This window comes from Corvus hawaiiensis, chromosome 9, assembly GCF_020740725.1.
Source record: "Corvus hawaiiensis isolate bCorHaw1 chromosome 9, bCorHaw1.pri.cur, whole genome shotgun sequence".
NCBI lineage: Eukaryota > Metazoa > Chordata > Aves > Passeriformes > Corvidae > Corvus > Corvus hawaiiensis.
This window is the reverse complement of record NC_063221.1, coordinates 575,632-593,682: the sequence shown is the minus strand read 5'-3', so window position 1 is coordinate 593,682 and position 18,051 is coordinate 575,632. Positions and strand designations below refer to the sequence as shown.

At 59.8% G+C, this 18,051-nt stretch overlaps 1 protein-coding gene across 2 annotated transcripts; it reads left to right on the top strand.

Moving 5' to 3' along the window:
* Positions 1-4,579: 4,579 nt before the first annotated feature.
* Positions 4,580-17,653, top strand: LHX4 (LIM homeobox 4). Of its 2 annotated transcripts, XM_048312745.1 has the most exons (6): positions 4,595-4,866; positions 10,940-11,111; positions 14,142-14,344; positions 14,522-14,676; positions 15,150-15,321; positions 15,412-17,653. In XM_048312745.1, the coding sequence occupies exons 1-6, from the start codon at positions 4,605-4,607 to the stop codon at positions 15,807-15,809; spliced, it is 1,362 nt and encodes a 453-aa protein (XP_048168702.1). In that variant the 5' UTR covers positions 4,595-4,604; the 3' UTR covers positions 15,810-17,653. The 2 variants fall into 2 exon arrangements, with proteins under 2 accessions (XP_048168701.1, XP_048168702.1); XM_048312744.1 differs by having other exon boundaries at positions 4,580-4,866; positions 14,142-14,676.
* Positions 17,654-18,051: the final 398 nt, after the last annotated feature.

Below are 18,051 nucleotides of genomic sequence, written 5' to 3'. Positions count from 1 at the left end.
GGGCCATCTGCTCTCCTAGCGCTGCCTAAATCCCCCTGTAACAAATTCATTGGGATTATGCTGCCCTCCCCTAATCCTGGCCCATCCCCCCGCGTGGGGGATTTAAAAGGATTAGAGCCCGGCCGATAATAAACTTTATTAAGGGGGGAGGGGGGGTGTCAATCCGATTTGGAGCCTTTTTCTTGATATCTTCACTTTGCCCAGGTGGGAGGCGAGGACTGGCAGGATGGGGAGGAGGGTGCCCGGCTGTGCTGCTGCCCTGGCTCCGGGAGCTCTGGCTCCGTCAGCCCTTCCTCCCTCACCTGCCCGTGAAATAAATTTTCTCTCTCCATCTCTCCTTTAATGTTTGTGCGTGGTCACGCCTCCAGGCGTTGTGGGGCTGACACCCCTGTCCTGCCACCTCTGGCCCACTCGGCCTTGGCCATGTCCCTTGAGCGGGTACTCGGTGGGCTCGTCCCAGCGCGGAGCAGGGCTGAGTTCCCCCGGCCGGGGCTGGCCCTGCCCACTACGGGTGATGGATGGGGAAGGGCTCATCGCTGCAGCCCTGCTGCCTCCTTCTCCTTGATTTCCCTGGGGGGTTCGCCCCCAACATCAATAACCCCCCGTGCACCCCCTTCCCTACCAGCTGCTCCTCCGTGTGGGACCGAGGGATCGCGATGTGGGGCTGCCCGTGGTTACCTCAGCCCCAAAATACCTCGGCGGGATGGGCAGGGGGTGCAGCAGGTGGGTGAGGGGGATTAGGGCTGGGGAGGTGGGCGCTGCCGGAAGGGGGTTAGCGGGATGCCCAGATTAGCAGCCCCGACAGGCCCGCAGCCTAAAGCGGCAGGAAAAAGAGAGTCTGCTAAATAGACTTTCCGTAATCCTGTTTGGTGCTGTCCCAATCCTCCCGGCCCCGGCTCTCCCGGGCTGTGGCACCGGGGTGTCCCCCTCCAACACCTGGGGAGCCCCAGTGCAGGGCACAAAGGGGCCAGGCCGCTGCAGGGCTCGGAGTGTCCCCCGCACGGTGGCCCCTGTCAGGATGGCTTGGGGACAGGCCAGCACCCCGGCGCTGCACAGCGGGAGCATCGGGCTGCTGCGGCCACACCCGCAGGTGGGACAGGCTGTCCTGGGGGCCCCACTCCGAGCCCCCGGGGTGCCTTCCCTGCTGGGGTTACCCCTTCCCGGCACTGCCACGAGCCCGGGGGTCCCTGGGGCTAATTACCCAAATGGCCACAGGCTGGCGCGAGGCGGCCGCTATTCCCTAATACAATTTGCCCTCAAGTGCAATTTAATTTTCCGCGAGGTCGGTGGCCAGCCCCCCGCACACTCAGCCACCTTCCCACCCCTTCAGCGCTCTCTCCTTCCAGCCTTGCACCTCTTCCCTTTCCCTCCTCGGCACAGGGAAGAGCCTTTCTCCGCCGGCATTCCCTCTCCACCCACGGTCCGGCCATAAAATCACCGGGGGTTCTCTGAGCGCCGATTAATTTTCAATTACAATTAGCAACGCCCCTGCCCGCGAGGGGAGAGGCTTTCCCTGGCTGCTGGTGAGTACCCGGGTCTCGATGTGCTTATGCTCGCTGCAGGCCAGTCCTGGCGATAGGGATGTGTGTGGGAGGGGGTAATTATTGGGATAATTCAGAGGTGGGGAGCAGTGGGGGCTCGGGGCGCTACAGCCGATGCTGCCCAGAGGGGAGGTGGCCTCATGCCAGAAGGTGGCTGTGGCAGCTTTGGACCTGCAAGGATGTTCCCCCCTTGGTCTGGGAGGGCTGGTTTTGTCACACGAAGGGACTCCGGGAGCTGGGCTAGCACCTGGCAAACTCGCTGCGTGGGCAGCACAAAGCCTCAGTTCCCTGGCACCCCCAAACCTGCCTGGGGTTTGCTGACTGGGACAGAGCTGCACTCGCATCCCACAGGCGTGAGCCAGGAGTGTTTTTTCCCTATATTTCCTCATATTCCTTTATATTTTCCCCAATTCCGCCTTGAAACCCCCTTGTTGCACCAGGGAGCTGATGTCCCCCTCGGTGACACGGTGTCCAAGCCCTAATTCCGATGTGCCCAGGGCTGGGGCACACAAGGGGAGGCTGGGTCTGTGTCCTGTTGGGATTTACCTGCATTTTATTAACGCTCAGTCCCAGCAGGGAAGGTGTGGGAACACCATCCCTGCTCATCTGTGGGTTTTGCATCATCGCCTCGTGCTGCTCGTGTCTTCATCTGGCTGCAGGGCTTCAGGCAATGCCGAGGAGGGAGCAGGGCATCTGTGTGGGGCCAGAGCTCCCCAAAACTGCCCCAGAAACGCAACCTGATTAAAATCGTGACATTCACCCTTCTGCGGGCTGCTCTGGGAGGAGGAGAAAGCGTGGAGGGGGGCATTTCACACCCACCACATATAACCCCCCTCCCTGGGCGCCACCAGGACCCAGCAGCATTTCGGGTGGCACAGAGGGGGTTTGCTGGGCAAGCAGCTCATGCCCATCTCAGCCACCCTCTCCTTCCTGTGAGATGGGAAAAACAAACTCAGAAGAGACCAAAAAACCCAAAGTGATCTAAAAAAGCCCCTAAAGAGACCAAAAAAAACCACCCCACTAACATAAGGAACAGATGGACAGCAGGAAGGATGGAGGAGAACAAAGCAATGCTACCAGGAGAGGAAGGGATGAAGGCTCCACTGGGAAGATGTGAGAGCGAGCACGGGGAAGATGCTGGTGGGGTGGTTTTTTTGGTAGTGGCAGCCCCCCCCCGGCAGCACGATGCTTCCCCAAGGTGAAGGCTCGGTGCTGCGTGGCTCCCTTTGCCCGCTCACCACTTCCATGAGTGATCCAGAGCAGGGCAGAGGGGGCTGGATCAATCTGGCAAAGCAGAGAAATGAATGAAAATTGAATTCCCCGAGGAGAAGGGGGTGGGGGGGAGCTGTTATCCCGGCTGAGAGATAAATCAGAGCGTGCCAGAGAGCTGGGAGACCGCGATGACTCCCAGCAGCGGTGGAATAATTAGGGAAATAGGTTGGAAATGCAAAGCAGCGGGACAGGGAGGCGATGGGGCAGCGTCCGTCTGTCCGTCTGTCCGCGCGGCCGGCTAAACTTCTCCCGTAAATCTGCCTTAGGGACCTGCCTTTCTGCGTGTTGGGAGCCACACTCCGGCTGGCTGGGGACCGGGGGGGGACGGTGGCCCCTGCCCCGAGGGGCTGCGGAGCGCAGGTGGCCGGGGCCGGCGGGGCTGTGGCTGTGCTTAATGCACTTAAGGGCTGGAGCGTGATTTAGGGGAGAAGGGGATGGGGTGGGGTGGGATTCACCTCCCTGTGGTGTTCGCTGAACTGCAGGGTGAGCTCACTCGTGCAATGAGCACACACCGGTCCCTGCTCAAAGGTGAGAGATGAGCTGGACGGGGTTTTGCTCCTAAAAATGAAACTTTGGGGGTCAAACCCCAGCATCTCAAAGAAAAACTTCAATTTTTTCGTAAGGAACCATCAGGCTTAATACATTTATTAGCTTTTACTACTTTTATTTTTAGCTTTTTTTCCCAGCTGCTGGCTTGTCCCACCTGTACATTTCCTGGCAGGGGAGGGTTTCAGGTTTTTTCAGGTGGGAAAAGCCTCTTCCTAACTTGCATTTCAGTGTGGAAACGAAGGCTTGGCATGAGCACACGTGAGCTGAGGGTGGCTGTGCTCTTGGCTGGGTGAGCATCCTCCCGCCCCTGCCAGAAACTGCCATGTGCCGCCCCGGGGGTCTCACCCTGCTTGGTGCTCTGGGCAGAGCGGGATGGCCCAGCACATCGGGGCTGTTTGGCACCATTGTCCCCGAGCTGGTGACACGGTGAGCATCAGGAAGGGTGATGCTCGAGGCGCCCACTCTAACTGCAGCTCCATTTCAGTGAGTTTCCTTGCTCAGCCCTTGGCTGCCAGGTACCACCACACCGGTTTCCCTCTGGCGCTGTGGGCTGGGATGCTCCAGGGTTTTCCCTCAGCAGAGCGCCATGGAGATCCTCACGGAAGCCGTAGCCACGCCGAGCCCTTTGCCCTGTGTCTTTGGCATTGCCACCCTTGTGCCACCACGGCCAGCGGGCTGTCGGGCTGGGCACACTGCAGCACCGCGGAGTTGGGCTGGCTCTTTCCATGCCCAGATGTGTCCCTGGAGAGGCACCATTGGGACAGGCCCCGGAGATGTGTTACAGCGACCTGTGGAAGCAGAGCTTGCCATGGCGGGGTGACAGCCGCTGGGCAGTAGCTCATGCTGGCGCGGGATGGTGATGTGCCGGTGTCCGCCGGAGCCAGACAAGTGCCCCTTGGCTAAGCCTCCATTCCCAGCGGCAGGAGGGGCAGGGCTGGGGCTGTGCGCCCGAACCGGGGACTCGCCAACGCCTTCCATGGAGCGGGAGAAGGTCCTTGAGCACCGAGAGCGGAGCGCGACCGCGGCCTTGGGCTCTTCCCTCGCTGTCCCCGGCGGCACCGCCGGACACGGCCCGGCCCGGGCCCCGCCCCTTCCCCGCAGGCCCCGCCCCCCGCACGAGCCCCGCCCCCGGCCCAGGCCCCGCCCCCGGCGGCGCGGAGCGGGCGGTGATTGGCTGCGGGGGGCCCGGCCCGCCCCCGCCCCCCTGCGGGCGGTGACGTCAGGCGCGCTCCCCGCAGGGGAATGAATGGGAGGCGGGCGGCACCGGCGGGCACCGGCACCGGGACACGGCACCGGGACACGGCACCGGGACACGGCACCGGGACACGGCACCGGGACGCGCCACCTCCCGCCGCCGGGCTCCGCCGGCGCGGCCCGCGGCTCTCCCGCCCCTCTTCTCTCCCCTCCGCCGCCCCCCGGGCCAATAAAATGATGCAAAGCTCCGCGCTCGCTGCCGAAGGGGCTGTCAAGGGGCTTCCCGAGATCCTCGGTGTGCCGGTGCAACGTAAGGACGCTTTTCTCTTCTCCCTCCTTCGCTCCCTGCCGCAAAGGCGGCCCCGGGCCGGCGGGGCAGCGCCCTGCGGGTGGGCAGGTGCCTCCGGTCCCGGTCGCTCCGGGTTCTGCACTTTCCGTTTATTTTTCCCAGCGTGTAGCACCGTTCAAGGACGTGAAAATGCGGAGCGGTGCTCCGGGGCGGGCGGGCAGCGGCGCGGGCGGCGTGCGGAGCGATGCGGGCCCGGCCCCGACGGGGAGGACGGCGCGGCTTCGGCTGTGCGTGTGCAAGCGCGTGTGTGGATGTGAGCGTGTGAGTGTGAGTGTGTGAGTGTGTGTGTGAGTGTGTGAGTGTGTGAGTGTGTGTGTGAGTGTGTGTGTGTGTGTGTGTGAGTGTGTGTGTGTGTGTGTGAGTGTGTGAGTGTGTGTGTGAGTGTGTGAGTGTGTGAGTGTGTGTGTGTGTGTGAGTGTGTGTAAGTGTGTGTGAGTACGGCCACGGCCCCCGCCCGCCCCGCGCATCCTCGGCCCGCAGCGCACGACACCGCGCTTCTATCGTTTATCGCGACAGGCGGCGAGCGGCGGCGGTGGGAAGGGAGCCAGGGCCGTGCGTGTTAGCGGGATGGCGAGCCCGGCTGGGCGCCGCGCGGCCCCTGGAGCGATGCCGCCGCATCCGTGTCTATCCAAACATCACCTGTGTGTCTGTACGGGCGCGTGTCTGCCCTGCAGCTCCAGGTAGCGCGTCCGTGGGGGTGCCACAGGCGCGGCTTGGGGTGTGCGCACACGGGTGGATGGACCCCACGGGGGGTGATGGACCCGAGCTGTGTGGGAGCCATAGGGGCCGTCAGCCCCGCCGTTCCTATAGGGCCGAGCCCCACGCGGGGGCATCCCGTGGGCACGCGCACCACTCTGGATGCCCCCCGTGGATAATAGGGACGGCCGTGCCCCGGTGAGCCCCCGGCCCGGTGCGCCCTGGGGCTGCGCGGGCGGGCGGGGGGGCCTCCGCCGGCGGCCTCCTGCGAGAGCATTGCTGTTGTTGTTGTTGTTGTTATTGCTATTATTATTATTATTATTATTATTATTATTATTATTATTTATTTCCCCCCGTTTGCAAACGGTTCCCGAGACCCGGGGCGTCCCTACGGGCCCGGAGCGGGGGGACCCCGCCGGGGGCAACAGGGCGATGCTCGGCCCCCCCCAGCAGCACCGAGAAAGTTGAGGGGAGGGATCCCGGGCGGAGGAGGGGCGAGGCGGGCCCGAGCCGCGGGACAGCCCGGCCGGGGTCCGGCCGCACTTCGGGGGACACAGGGGGGCACGGGGGTGTCCGCTCCGGGACAGGTTTCTCCCTCACCCCTGGCCGCTGCCCCGCGGAGCCCCCGCGCCGCTCCGTGCCCCGCACGGTCCCCGCCCCCCCGAGCGGCTGGAATTCGTTTTCCGTGGGTTTTTCGGTGGTGTCTGTGCCCGCGGCTCTTTGTGAGGCCTGTCCCCGTTATCCCCCGTTTCGGTCCCGTTGCCGAGCCCCGGGAGGGGGGCAGGCGGGCCCGTTTAACCTCTTTCACCGCAGCAGAGGGGAAGAAAAATCCCAGTCAGGGGCACAGAGCCGGCGCCGGTGCAGGGACAGGGACGGCGACAGCCAGAGTCTGTCCCACGGCCGTATCCCGCGTCATGGCGCCGGTTCCGGGCCTCTGGGTCACTTCTATGGCCTCGAAATCCCTTGATTTGGGAAAAAAAATGAGGTGCCTAAACCACCCTGGAGCAGCATCGCCCCAGCATAGCTCCCTGGTCTGGCCCTTCTCCCTTGCCCATGACATTGTCATTCCTCTACTGACTGATGGATGTCAGGAATTAGCAGGAGAGAATCGAAAGAGATATTGTTGTTGTTGTTGTTGTTATTATTATTATCATCACTACTACTGTTATTATTACTACTATTGCTATTTGTATCTCTAATATTGCTATTATTGTTGTTATTATTATTAATAATCATTTATGCGCAAAAAAATCGGCAGAAAGAAAATAGATGAGGCTGGGCTGCTGTAAACCAGTGGTTTTCCCGCTGCCCCAGCCCGAGCCTTGTGGCCGCTGCCAGCTCCCAGCCACCTGCTTTCATGTCGTGACAGATGTGGGGCCTGATCCTGCCTCGCTGACACAGTACACAGCCCCCTCCGAGCCCAAGGACATTGCCCCATGGCAGGGGACTCCTTCCCAAGAAGGAGCCAGGGTGTCCCCCCAGTCCCCAGCAGCACCTCGATATTTCATCGTGTGTGCGAAGAAAATCCGTGACGTTTTAATTTTTTATCACTATTAAATCACAGTTTTCCCTCTCTATTTAGCCACCAGCCTCCTTATTTTAGCAGAGGCTGTGTCCTACAGCATCTTCTTCTGCAGGATTCTGGGGAGCCGAGCTGCCTCCCCCGCCCCCGACAGACCTTGCTTAGCCTTGCAGACGGGATTGTTAAAAATAAAAAAACGAATATTATTTATGAATATTGTTTTGCAAATCTCACCGAAGTCAAAACTTGTGCCAAAGCCTGTGGGAACAGTGCCCGGGTGCCGGCAGGCTCTGGCCAAGGGGCTGGAGCTGGGGGAGTGATTAATTGCCGCCGAGAAAGTCGTTTGCCCGCAGCAGAGAATTGAATTGGAAGGGTTTTGCATGTGAAGGAATGAGGTTTCCTCCCCGCAGAAAGACTTTTTGAGGAATCCCCGGACTAGTGCCTTCCTTGGGGTCGGTGCCGGCTGCGGTACCGGCGGACCGGGCCGCCTTTGTGCTCCGGTTTTCCGCCCGCATTCCCCGGCACCCATTCCGCAGCCCCAGAGCGGGCGGTGTTGGGGCCCCGCGGTGCCCGGCGGGGCTGGGCTGGGGGCGCGCATCCCCCCGGCGCTGCCCCCGCGTCTCCGCCCGCTCGGTTTCAGAGGGGGTTTTGCGGTCTGAGGGATTACCGGGGCCACCGGCGAGTTTGTTTCGTTTCCATCGTTATTTCTCTAATTTTTCCCGTCGGGGGGGGGGAGGGGCTGCGAAGACGAACCCGCCGCTAATAAATCACGGTGGCGGCGGGGCCGTGCGGCCCTGCCCGGCCATCGCTCGGGTCCCTGTGCGGGGGAGGGTCCGTGGGGAGGCGGGGGATTGCGGATCTGCCCACCGGCATTAGTGGGGCACGGCCCAATCCCGCCCGGCGGGCGGCAGGGATGCCCAGGTGCGGTCCCCTCCCGGGCACATCGCCCCGGGCCGGGGGTGACCCCCGCAGGTCCCGCGGGCAAGGTTTCCGCTGAGGCTGCTGCATCGTCCGGGTGGTCCCCGGGTGGAGAGGGGGGACCCCGCGGCTGTGCCTCCCGCGGAGCAGGGGAGCGGAGCATCCTGTGCGCACAGCCGGGGGATGCCGGTGGGCAAAGCCAGCGAGGGAGCGCCTCGTTCCTGATGTACCAATTGTATCCATTAACTTTGTTCCTGCTCTATAAAATAATTCAGTTAAAACGAGTGTGATAAATGCGAGGCAGGGAGGCAGCTGCCTCTGGCAAAGCACAAAGCAGGGTGCAGGGCTTGAATTTTAGATATTTTCCCTCTGCAAACCAGAGGGACATCTCCTGGTTCCCCTGGCAGCTCACCTTTTCGTTATTGTTGTTGTTATTATTATTTTTATTGTTATTATTGTTATCATCCCTGCGTGTGCACACGGGCGTCACTGCACACACAGACACCTGTCCGTGAGGTTGGTGCCGTACATCTACAGCGAAATTGGAAGGAAAGTCGGTCTCCTCTTAAAAAAAACAACAGTTTTTTTTTGAAATTGGAAGGGAGATATTGTATTCCCGGCTGCAGTTGTTCTCTTGCTGAAATTGAGCAGTGTTGCTGCTTTTAGGAATGGGAAAGCTGTTCGCTGGCTCGTCAGAGTGCAGGATGGGTGCATATAAACACACACGTGTTTACATCAATAATCATGTGGAGATAAAACCTCCTTCCTGAAGGTGCCCACGCGTTCGTGAAGTAACCGAGGAGGATTTCCTGGGGCTGGTGCTGTGCTGGTGCCACCGCCGGTGCCAGCGGCGTTCGCGTTGCTCTCAAACGGGTTTAACAAATCCAGCGTGGAAAACGTAGCTGGTGCCGACCTGCAGCCGCGGTGGTGGAGGGACGGGAGAGAAGCAGCCAGGTGTTCCCAAACAAGGAGGGAAAGAGGGACCTATAGAAGCTGTAGAATTATTTTTAAAAAATTCATTTATAAAATAATAATGTCTTAATGCGACAGAGGCTTGAATGCCAGCAGTAACTGCGGTCTGAAGGGCACTGGGATTGTAGCTGTCTGACCTGGGCAATGGTGGAATAAGGTGCCTTCACGTGAGGTACGTGGCAGGACCCCAAAGGATTTTGAAATAATGTTGTTTGAGGCTGTAACAATATGAGATTTTCCTGTGGTCTTTTCCTCCTTCCCCGCCCCCCCCTTTATTTCCTCCTTTGCCCGTTCGTTCCTCTTCCCCCTGCCCTTCTTTCCTGTTTCCCCTCTTTCTCTCCTTTTCCCTTTCCCCTTTTCCTCCCTTCCCCCCTTTTCTTTTTTCCTCCTCTTTTCCTCCCTTGTACCATTCCATTCTTTTTCTCTCTTCTCTCACGTTTTTTGTTTCTCTTTTATTTTGTTTTTCTTTTTTGTTGTTGTTTCTGCTTTATTTTTTCCTTTTTCCTTTTTCCTTTTTGAATCTTTCCTCCTTTTCCTTTTTTTTAATATGTTTTCCTTCTTGTGAATTTTTTCTTTCTTAAATGTTTTTTCCTTTAAAAATATTTTTCCTTTTTATCGTATTCGTTTTTTATCTATTTCTTACCTTTATAATTTTTGAAAACATTTTCCCATCTATATCTTTTTTCTTTCTTAAAAATATTTTTCCTTTTTCTTAATATTTTTCCTTTTTCGTATTTTTCTTTTTTTATATAATTTTCCTTTTTTAAAAAATTTTTCTTTTCTAAAATTTTCTTTCCCTTTTCTTTTTTTTTTTTTCTTGATTTTTTTTTCAATATTTTCTCTTTTTAACGCTTTTTCCTTTTTCCCCCCCCAAATCCGTCTGCTTCCATGTGTGTGGGTCAGTGTTACATGCCTGGCTTTCACCGGGCAGTCTGCTCCTGCAGACTCTTACCGTGCCTCCCATATATTCCAAGCTCTGGGCAGAGAGAAAAGGAATACCCAGCTCTCCAGATCCATGGAAGCTGGACATCTCCAGGCAGACGTCGTGTGGGGATCTGGATGGCCAGGGATACCCCTTGCTGCAGGAAAAGCCCTTTCCAAGCTTCCTCCCGCAGTGTGAGAGGCGGATGCAGGGCGGGCTGGATGGGGCTAGTAGCCCCGATATTCCCGGTTCCTGCTGCTCTGCTCCAGCGTGGCCTTGCTTCAGACCACGTTTTCCAGCCGTGTCCAGTGACAGGAGTCTGAAGCACCCCGGCTGGATGGGAGAGAAAGCAAGGAGCGTCCTGCTGGCCCTGCCGCAGCAAAACCGGGGTCCGAAGGGGTGTTGGACCGCGGGACCTGGCAGCCTGGCACTGCAGGGAGGGGGGCACTGGGCACCTGCTGGAGGGGCCGGTGTGGCCGGCACGCGTGGCTCGTGGCCCTGGGGATGCGGAGGGGAAGGGATGTTTGCCCGTGTTGGAAAAGCCTCTGCTGGTGCGGTGGAGGGGGGGGTGCCCTGCACCGCTGGGCCACAGCTGGGACCCCACAGACCCCCCTGGGTCACCTCGGCAGCCTGGCCCTTGGGGGACAGGGGTGCCCGTGGGGGGCGACGAGCTGTGCCCCTGGCTGGGGGCTGTGCCGTTCCAGAGGGAGCCAGAGGCAGGCAGGGAAAGCGTGGCAGCGAGCAGGACACGGCCTGAAAAACGGGGTGCAGAGAGGAAAAGCATCGCGTGTGTGTGTCTGGGGCCGGGGGAGCCGGCGGGGCCGGGGGCTCGGCTGTCCCAGCGGCCTCTGGCAAAGGCTTGCCAAGGGAGATGCGCCGGGACACCGGAGAGCTGAGGGGTGGCAGCTCCTCACCTCACACAGCCCCGGGACGGGCCCGCGCAGGGCTGGGAGCCCCGAGGGGGCTGCGGAGGCTGACGCTGCTCTTCTCTCCCCCCTGGCCAGAGATCCCCCAGTGCGCCGGCTGCAACCAGCACATCCTGGACAAGTTCATCCTCAAGGTCCTGGACCGGCACTGGCACAGCTCGTGCCTCAAGTGTGCCGACTGCCAGATGCAGCTGGCCGACCGCTGCTTCTCCCGGGCCGGCAGCGTCTACTGCAAGGAGGATTTCTTCAAGTGAGTACCCCTCGGGGCACAGCCCCCCAAAAGCAGCATCTCCCTGCCTGCGGAGCAAATTTTAAGCATAATTTCTCCAAAATCTTCCTACAGCTTGTTGTTGTTGTTGTGGAAATGAAGGGAATGTCGGTGCTTTGCAGCGGCTGCAAGCTGAATGCTGCTTGTTGGGATTTAACCATCGGAAAACCCCAAATCTCCCTGATGCTCCTGCTCCTCCCCTGTGCTGGCGTTCAGGCCCCCGGGGTGACATCCTGCGGCGGCCCCGGTGGCCGCGGCTCCGCTCGGAGCTAGAGGGCAGGAGAAACCTGCACAAGGCAGCGATAACGCTGCCTGTTCCTCCCGAGTGCCTCGCTCTCCTCCTCGGGATTTGCTGATGCTGTTTCTCTCTCCCTTCACCTTTTACCTCTTTTTTTTTTTAAATCCATTTTTTTTGCTCCCATTAGTGTGAAAACCTCATTTGCCTGCGTTGGCAGCTGCCTCTGAGCTGTGAGATGCCCCAGCCTTGGCATTTCCCTGCTCCCATGAGACAGGACAACCTGTTCCCCATTAAAAATGGGCTTTGCTGTGAGGATGCTCTGGTCCCTGGCTGCCGGTGGAATCTGGGAGTTTTCCCAAGGGATGGAGAAGGTTTTTGCTGGGTCTGGTGCTGGCTGTGGATCGCCATGGAGCAGAGGGGTTGGATCCTGGCCGGTGGGTGCCTTTCACTGCTTGGATGCAGGAGATGGGGCTCAGCTAAACGGCAGCCGCTGCCCCTCGGGGTCTAAATCCACCTCCCACTCCGGGCCAGCCACACCGGCTGTCCCCACCTCCCCTCAAGCCACCGCGATTAGTCCCTAGGCGGGACTTCCCCTGCCTTCCCATCCCCAGGCCCTCCTAGATCCTCATCAGGCATCAGCACCAAAGATGCAGCTTGGATTTCTCCTTCTCAGAGACGGTCGAAGCGGCCACTCCAGCCTGGGTAATAACACTTCGCTTCTGATATTTTCCAGCCTATTAATCTCCAAGTCATTTAAATAGTCGCCCAAAAGGTGCGGGTAATCAATGTTAATTGGAGTTGAAAGATCAGCGACTTTCTCAGATGAGGTCCTGCCTGGATTATTTGGTGCCAATCAATAGCAGCTGGGCGCTCGCACCTCACCTTTCCTTAACCGCTCATTGATCTCGGGGTGGGGAACCTGCAGGGAACGTGAGGATTTCAGCCCAGCTTCAGAGGCACTTGGCAATGCAGGCGCTGCTGTGGAAAGGATCAGATCATTTTTGATTTCTGTCTTTTTTTTCCTTCCCCCAAATTGCAGCTCTTGATCCACGGCTGTGGGTGGCTCTGTCCTGGGTCCTCTGTCCCCGGATGGTGTGGAAACCCCCCGGGATGCTGGGACAGTTGTTAAAGTGGCTTTTATAGTGTTCTGTGAGAGGGAGGGGGTGGGTGGGCAGTGGATGGGCGCTGCAGAGTGGGCACCAGCTCAGCCTTGGGAGCAGAAGAGCATCTTCTGTCCATCCTACCCCTCTCTCACGCCTGCCTTCGTCCTTCCCTCCATTCCCACCCTCCCTCCATCCCTCCCTTTATCCTCCATTCTGTCATTCCTTCATCCCTCCTTCCCTCTCTCCTGTCCATCTCCTATCCACTCCTCTCCCACTTCCTCCTTTCCTCTCCCACCTTCCCTCCCAGATGACTCCAGGAGAGCTGAGGTTTCCCCAGCAGGTATCCAGGGCCTCTCCCTTTAGGATATAAGCCCAGAAAATGAGAAAAACCAGGTTTTTCGTTCTCACCTTCTGCTTCCAACACTCCAAAATTGTGCTGGCACCACTCATACCCAGTGCCTGCCACCCATCCCTGGGTGACACCTGCATGACTCAGGGACAGTCTCAGAGACCCAGCTTTGCTGGCTGTGCCCTGGATTTCTTGAGGGGACGGGTAGCCGGGGGGCTTGAGGGTGATTTTGCACGACTGGGGGATGTTCAGGCCTCTGGGGACCGTGAGAGGTGCCTGGAGTGGCTGCACTCCCCGGGCACTCCCAAATGCCGCTGCCAGCCCCTGCAGCCTTGGGGCGGGGGGCCAAAGGGGTTGGGTGTTGCTGTGCTGCCTCCTTCAAAGCAGATGGGGACAGGTTTATTCTGATAGCTTTGTCACCTGGGCTGCTGCAACACCAGGATGGCTCCGTGGTGCCCTGGGGTGTTTAGGGCTGCTATGGGGAGCAGGGGAGACCTTGCAGAGCCCCCGTGGTGCCAGTGGGAAGTGGGGATGGGCCCCAGATCGATCCCACAGCATCCATTGCTGAAAACACCAGTGGAATGTCCACCCACTTTCGACTTCCTTCTCATGGCACGTGTCACCCTCGTGCCATTAATTCACCGAATTCTCTTCTTGCACACTTTCTGCACCATTCTTGCATGTTCCTTGCATGCTTCTTCCACATTCCTTGCACGCTCCTTGCACGCTCATCGCGTGCATCCTCCACATTCCTTGCACCATTCTTGTACCATCCTCGCACGTTCCTTTCACGCTGCTTCCACACTCCCAGCAAACTCCTTGCACCATTCTTGCATGCTCCTTCCACACTTCCCGTTCTTACCTCCCCTTGCGTGGGGCTGCCACACTTCTCTCACGTACCTTTCACACTCCCTGCAGCCGTGCTGGCGGGTTTGCTCGTGCCCCACACCAGCCCACCCCACGCCCCTGTCAGGCCGCCGTTACGGTGTAAGAGCCCCATCATTCTGCATTAATCTGGGATTCATCATGCCAGCGGGATGGCGTAATTAATTTATTTGGTATTAATGTGGATGAAATATGTACTGTCCTTGCAGGGGAAAATCAGGCAGACTATAAGCATTAGTTAAAAGAATCATTAAAATCAAACCCTCCTCGGCTCCATTAGGCCGGTCTCTCACTCTGAGGAAGATAAACCCCTGCCGTGTGAAGTGTCATGCATAATAAGGTTGATTGCTGGTCTAAACTCTGCCCTGTCTCCTGGTCCCCGTCCTGGCAAACCCCACCTTGCCAGGGGGCTCAGGGTCGCCCGCTTCTCCTCGCAGGCGTTTCGGGACCAAATGCACGGCGTGCCAGCAGGGCATCCCCCCGACCCAGGTGGTCCGCAAAGCCCAGGACTTCGTGTACCACCTCCACTGCTTCGCCTGCATCATCTGCAGCCGGCAGCTGGCCACGGGCGACGAGTTCTACCTGATGGAGGACGGGAGGCTGGTCTGCAAGGAGGACTACGAGACTGCCAAGCAGAACGGTAGGCACCCCGAAGAGGCTGCGAGGGGCACGGCGCACAGAGGGGTGGCCGTGGCCCGTGTCCCTGGGTGCCCGTGGGAAGGTGTCGCTGCGGGCTCGGGGGCAGCTGGTTTTGGGGAGACATTCCCCAGTGGCTTGTGCTGCTGCTCGGGGCTGGTACCGCCTCCTTCGCTTCCAGATGACTCCGAGGCGGGAGCGAAGCGGCCCCGGACCACGATCACGGCCAAGCAGCTGGAAACGCTGAAGAATGCCTACAAAAACTCCCCCAAGCCCGCCCGGCACGTGCGGGAGCAGCTCTCCTCCGAGACGGGGCTTGACATGAGGGTGGTGCAGGTGAGGCCGCGGGTGCCCCTCTCCACCCTGCCCCTAGGGGAGGCGGCACAGGGGTCCCCTCTGGGGTGCCTGGGCACTGGGTTTTAGGGGATGCAGGGGTGCCAGGGGTATCGGCGTGACCTGGGTGCCTGGAAGCTGGGCTGCAGGGATGATGGGTTGTTGGATTGCATGGGGGTGTGGGAGCTGGGGGGCAGGAGTGCTGGCATGCAGGTTTGCAGGGGTTTGGGGATGCTGGGTTGTGTGGGTGTTGGCATACCAGGATGTTGGTGTGCCAGTGTTGGCATGCTGTGTTGCGGGGATGCTGGGATGCCGGGATGTAAGGGTGCCGGGATGTAGGGGTGCCGGGATGCTGGAGGACTGGGTTTCATGGGTGCAGGGTTGTAGAGGCGCTGGACTGCGGCGCTGCTGCCATGCAGGACTGCCAGGGTGGCGCGGTGCCGCGGTGCCAGCGATGTCCCCACTGCCTGCTCCAGGTGTGGTTCCAGAACCGGCGGGCCAAGGAGAAGCGGCTGAAGAAGGACGCGGGGCGGCATCGCTGGGGGCAGTTCTACAAGAGCGTGAAGCGGAGCCGCGGGGGAGGGAAGCTGGAGAAGGAGAGCTCGGCCGAGGACTGCGGCGTCAGCGACAGCGAGCTCAGCTTCCGCGGTGAGCGCGGCGCCGCAGCGGGGCCGGGGGGCCGCGGGGCTGCCCCCCGCGCTGACCCCCCACCTCCGCTCTCCCTCCTCTCCCCGGCAGAAGACCAGATCCTCTCCGAGCTCGGCCACAACAACAGGGTGTACGGCTCCGTGGGGGACGTGGCGGGCGGACAGTTGCTGAACGGCGGCTTCTCCATGGAGGGCACGGGACAGACGTACCAGGACTTGCGGGACGGCAGCCCCTACGGCCTCCCGCAGTCGCCGTCCTCCATCTCGTCGCTGCCGGCCCACCCGCCCTTGCTCAACGGGCTGGACTACGCCATGGACGGCAGCCTGGGGCTGGTGGCCCACGGGGCGCAGGGGGTGAGTCAGACGCTGCGGGCCATGGCCGGGGGGGGCCCCACCTCCGACATCTCCACGGGAAGCAGCGTCGGGTACCCAGACTTTCCCACCAGCCCGGGCTCCTGGCTGGACGACATGGATCACCCCCCTTTCTAAGCGCTGCTCGCCCCCCGCCCCGGCCCCCCGCGCTCCCCCCGGCCCGCAAGCGCACCACCGAGGGCACCCGCCGGCGGTTGACCTTTCCAGGATTTCCCATGGGAATTGGCCCTGGAGGGCTGGAGGGAGGGGGGACAGCATCGGCGATGGCTGGGGGCGGCTGTGCTCGGGCGGGGCGCACGGATGCCTTTGGGTGTAAGCACAAGAGAGGTGGCGGCGCACGGGACGCGCGGCGAGGACCGCGGCGCTGGGGACGGGGGGGACCCGGCCATGGCCTGGCCGGCGGGAGGGAGAGAAGGACAATCAGGGTGGCAGAGTCCGTCCCGGCACCCGCGCCAGCCCCGCACCCCTCTGCCGAGCACCGCTGCTATTTTCAAGAGTTATTTTTCGATATGGAGTTGAAACGCAACTCGGCGCTGCCCGGAGCCTCAGCAGAAAGAGAAGTCTATATTGTAGAAGGGTTTATTTTGCCGGGGACACGTCCGAGCAGGGCCATTGCCCCGCTGCCCGCGGGCGATCCTGCCTGCTCCTGGCCCTTATAAGTGGCCACGATTCCTCCCCGGGCACGCAGGAGCATCACTGCTTTGTACCACGGTCACGCGAGGGGGAGGAATTTAAAGACATTGCCTCCAGCCCGAGATGCCCACTGGCCAAGCCGTGCCAGGGCGGGGCCAGCCGGGGTGCTTGGGGCTGGCACCTGCGGAGCGGCCACTGGAGGGGTGCGCGGGAGAGGTGGGCAACGTTTGCTCTGAGGGTATTGCAAAAAATTCCTCCGCAATAGGGGAAAGGGTATTTCGCCAGCTGCAGAAACACCTGCGCGGTGGGAAAGGGAGGGATTGGGGTGTGAGATGCTCCCGGTACAGGTCACCCTCCTCCTTTGGTGCTGTGGGGCTGATGGCACTAAAGCGTGGGTGCAGGCAGCCAGGAAGGATCCAGGTGGCTTTGGCACATGCTGCAAGTCCCATGGGGTCTGCTCCTGGCCAGGCCCACTCAGCACTAGCCCTTGCTCAAAACCCACATGCCCATCTCCCCCAGCACAGCCACACCCCCTACCCTCAGACATTCAGCCCCAGGGATAAGATCCAGCTCCACACTCTCTGCCCACGGTGCCCAGCTCTGCCCCAGCCGTACAGGGATGCCCTGGCCGTGGGGTCCTTGCCATCCTGTCTGTCTCTGGGATGATGCTGATGATCCCAGGCTGCCCCTCAGGGAGGGCTGGGGGTGGATCCAGTTAGTCGGCTCCTTCCAGAGATGTGGAGGCTCCAGAAGCAAAGGGAAAAAAAGAATAAAAACGAAAAAAAAAAAAAAAAAGCCACACAAGAAAGCACATCACTGGTCTCTCCTTGTCCTTCCTTGCCCCCCCAGCTGGGTGAGTTGGCGCTGCAGGAGCTGCCCCAGCTGCATCCATGTGCCTCTCCCCTCCCCAGCCTTGGGTGCTGCTTTGTGCCAAGCTTCCGGCCTTGCCGGCACTGGTGGGGAGGGGGACGGGGGAGAGCTGTGCCTGCTGCTCTCCATCCCCCTTCGACAAGGCCAAATGCCCCCTCCCCTCGCTGTGTAAATTTTGTACAGTTCCAGAAAGTGAGAGTCTTGTTTCCTGGGGGAATAAAAAGGAAAAAAAAATAAAACCCAACAAAATAAATAATAATAACAATAATAAAATTTAAAGAATAAAACCTTATTTATTGCCGTGTCTTGGGGAGAAATTATCCCCCCAAATTGCCCCCAAATTTGGGCCCAGGGCGTTGCTTTTGTACCCTGCCTCTGGTGTGTTGGCATGAGATGTGTACAGTCACCCCCTCTGCCGCGAGGGAAAGCGACGGCAAATAAACTCGGGATGCTCTTTAGCAGCTGCTGTCTTTGGGATTTTCTTCCTCAGTGGGAGGGCAGTGGTCACCACTGGCATCGCCTGCTCTGGCACTGTTTGGGGTCAGGATTCCTGGGGTCGTGTCTGGGTGCTGGAACTGACATCCCTGGATGATGGAACAAGTGACACTGGTCATCGTGCCCTGGCTTTTTGCTGCCACAGCGAGGTTTGGGGTGGGAATCTCCATCACTGCCACACGGCACCCCACGGTGGCACCACGCAGCAGGGACGGTGGGTGCCTGGCTGTGCACCTCACAGGTGAGATGGAAGGGCCATGCCAGGCAGGTGGTGCGGGGGGGTCCAAGCCCCTCCATGGGCACCGGTGTGTTGGCTTTCTATATTTTAATCATTTTAACATTTAATGCTTCTCAATTAAAG

Excerpts from the sequence above, each read along its gene's own strand:
- LHX4 (XM_048312744.1), top strand. The coding sequence starts at position 4,605 with ATGAATGGGAGGCGGGCGGCACCGGCGGGCACCGGCACCGGGACACGG. Across the intron at positions 4,867-10,939 it reads CCTCGGTGTGCCGGTGCAAC|AGATCCCCCAGTGCGCCGGC; the intron begins GTAAGGACGCTT and ends CCCCCTGGCCAG. Across the intron at positions 14,677-15,149 it reads TTGACATGAGGGTGGTGCAG|GTGTGGTTCCAGAACCGGCG; the intron begins GTGAGGCCGCGG and ends TGCCTGCTCCAG.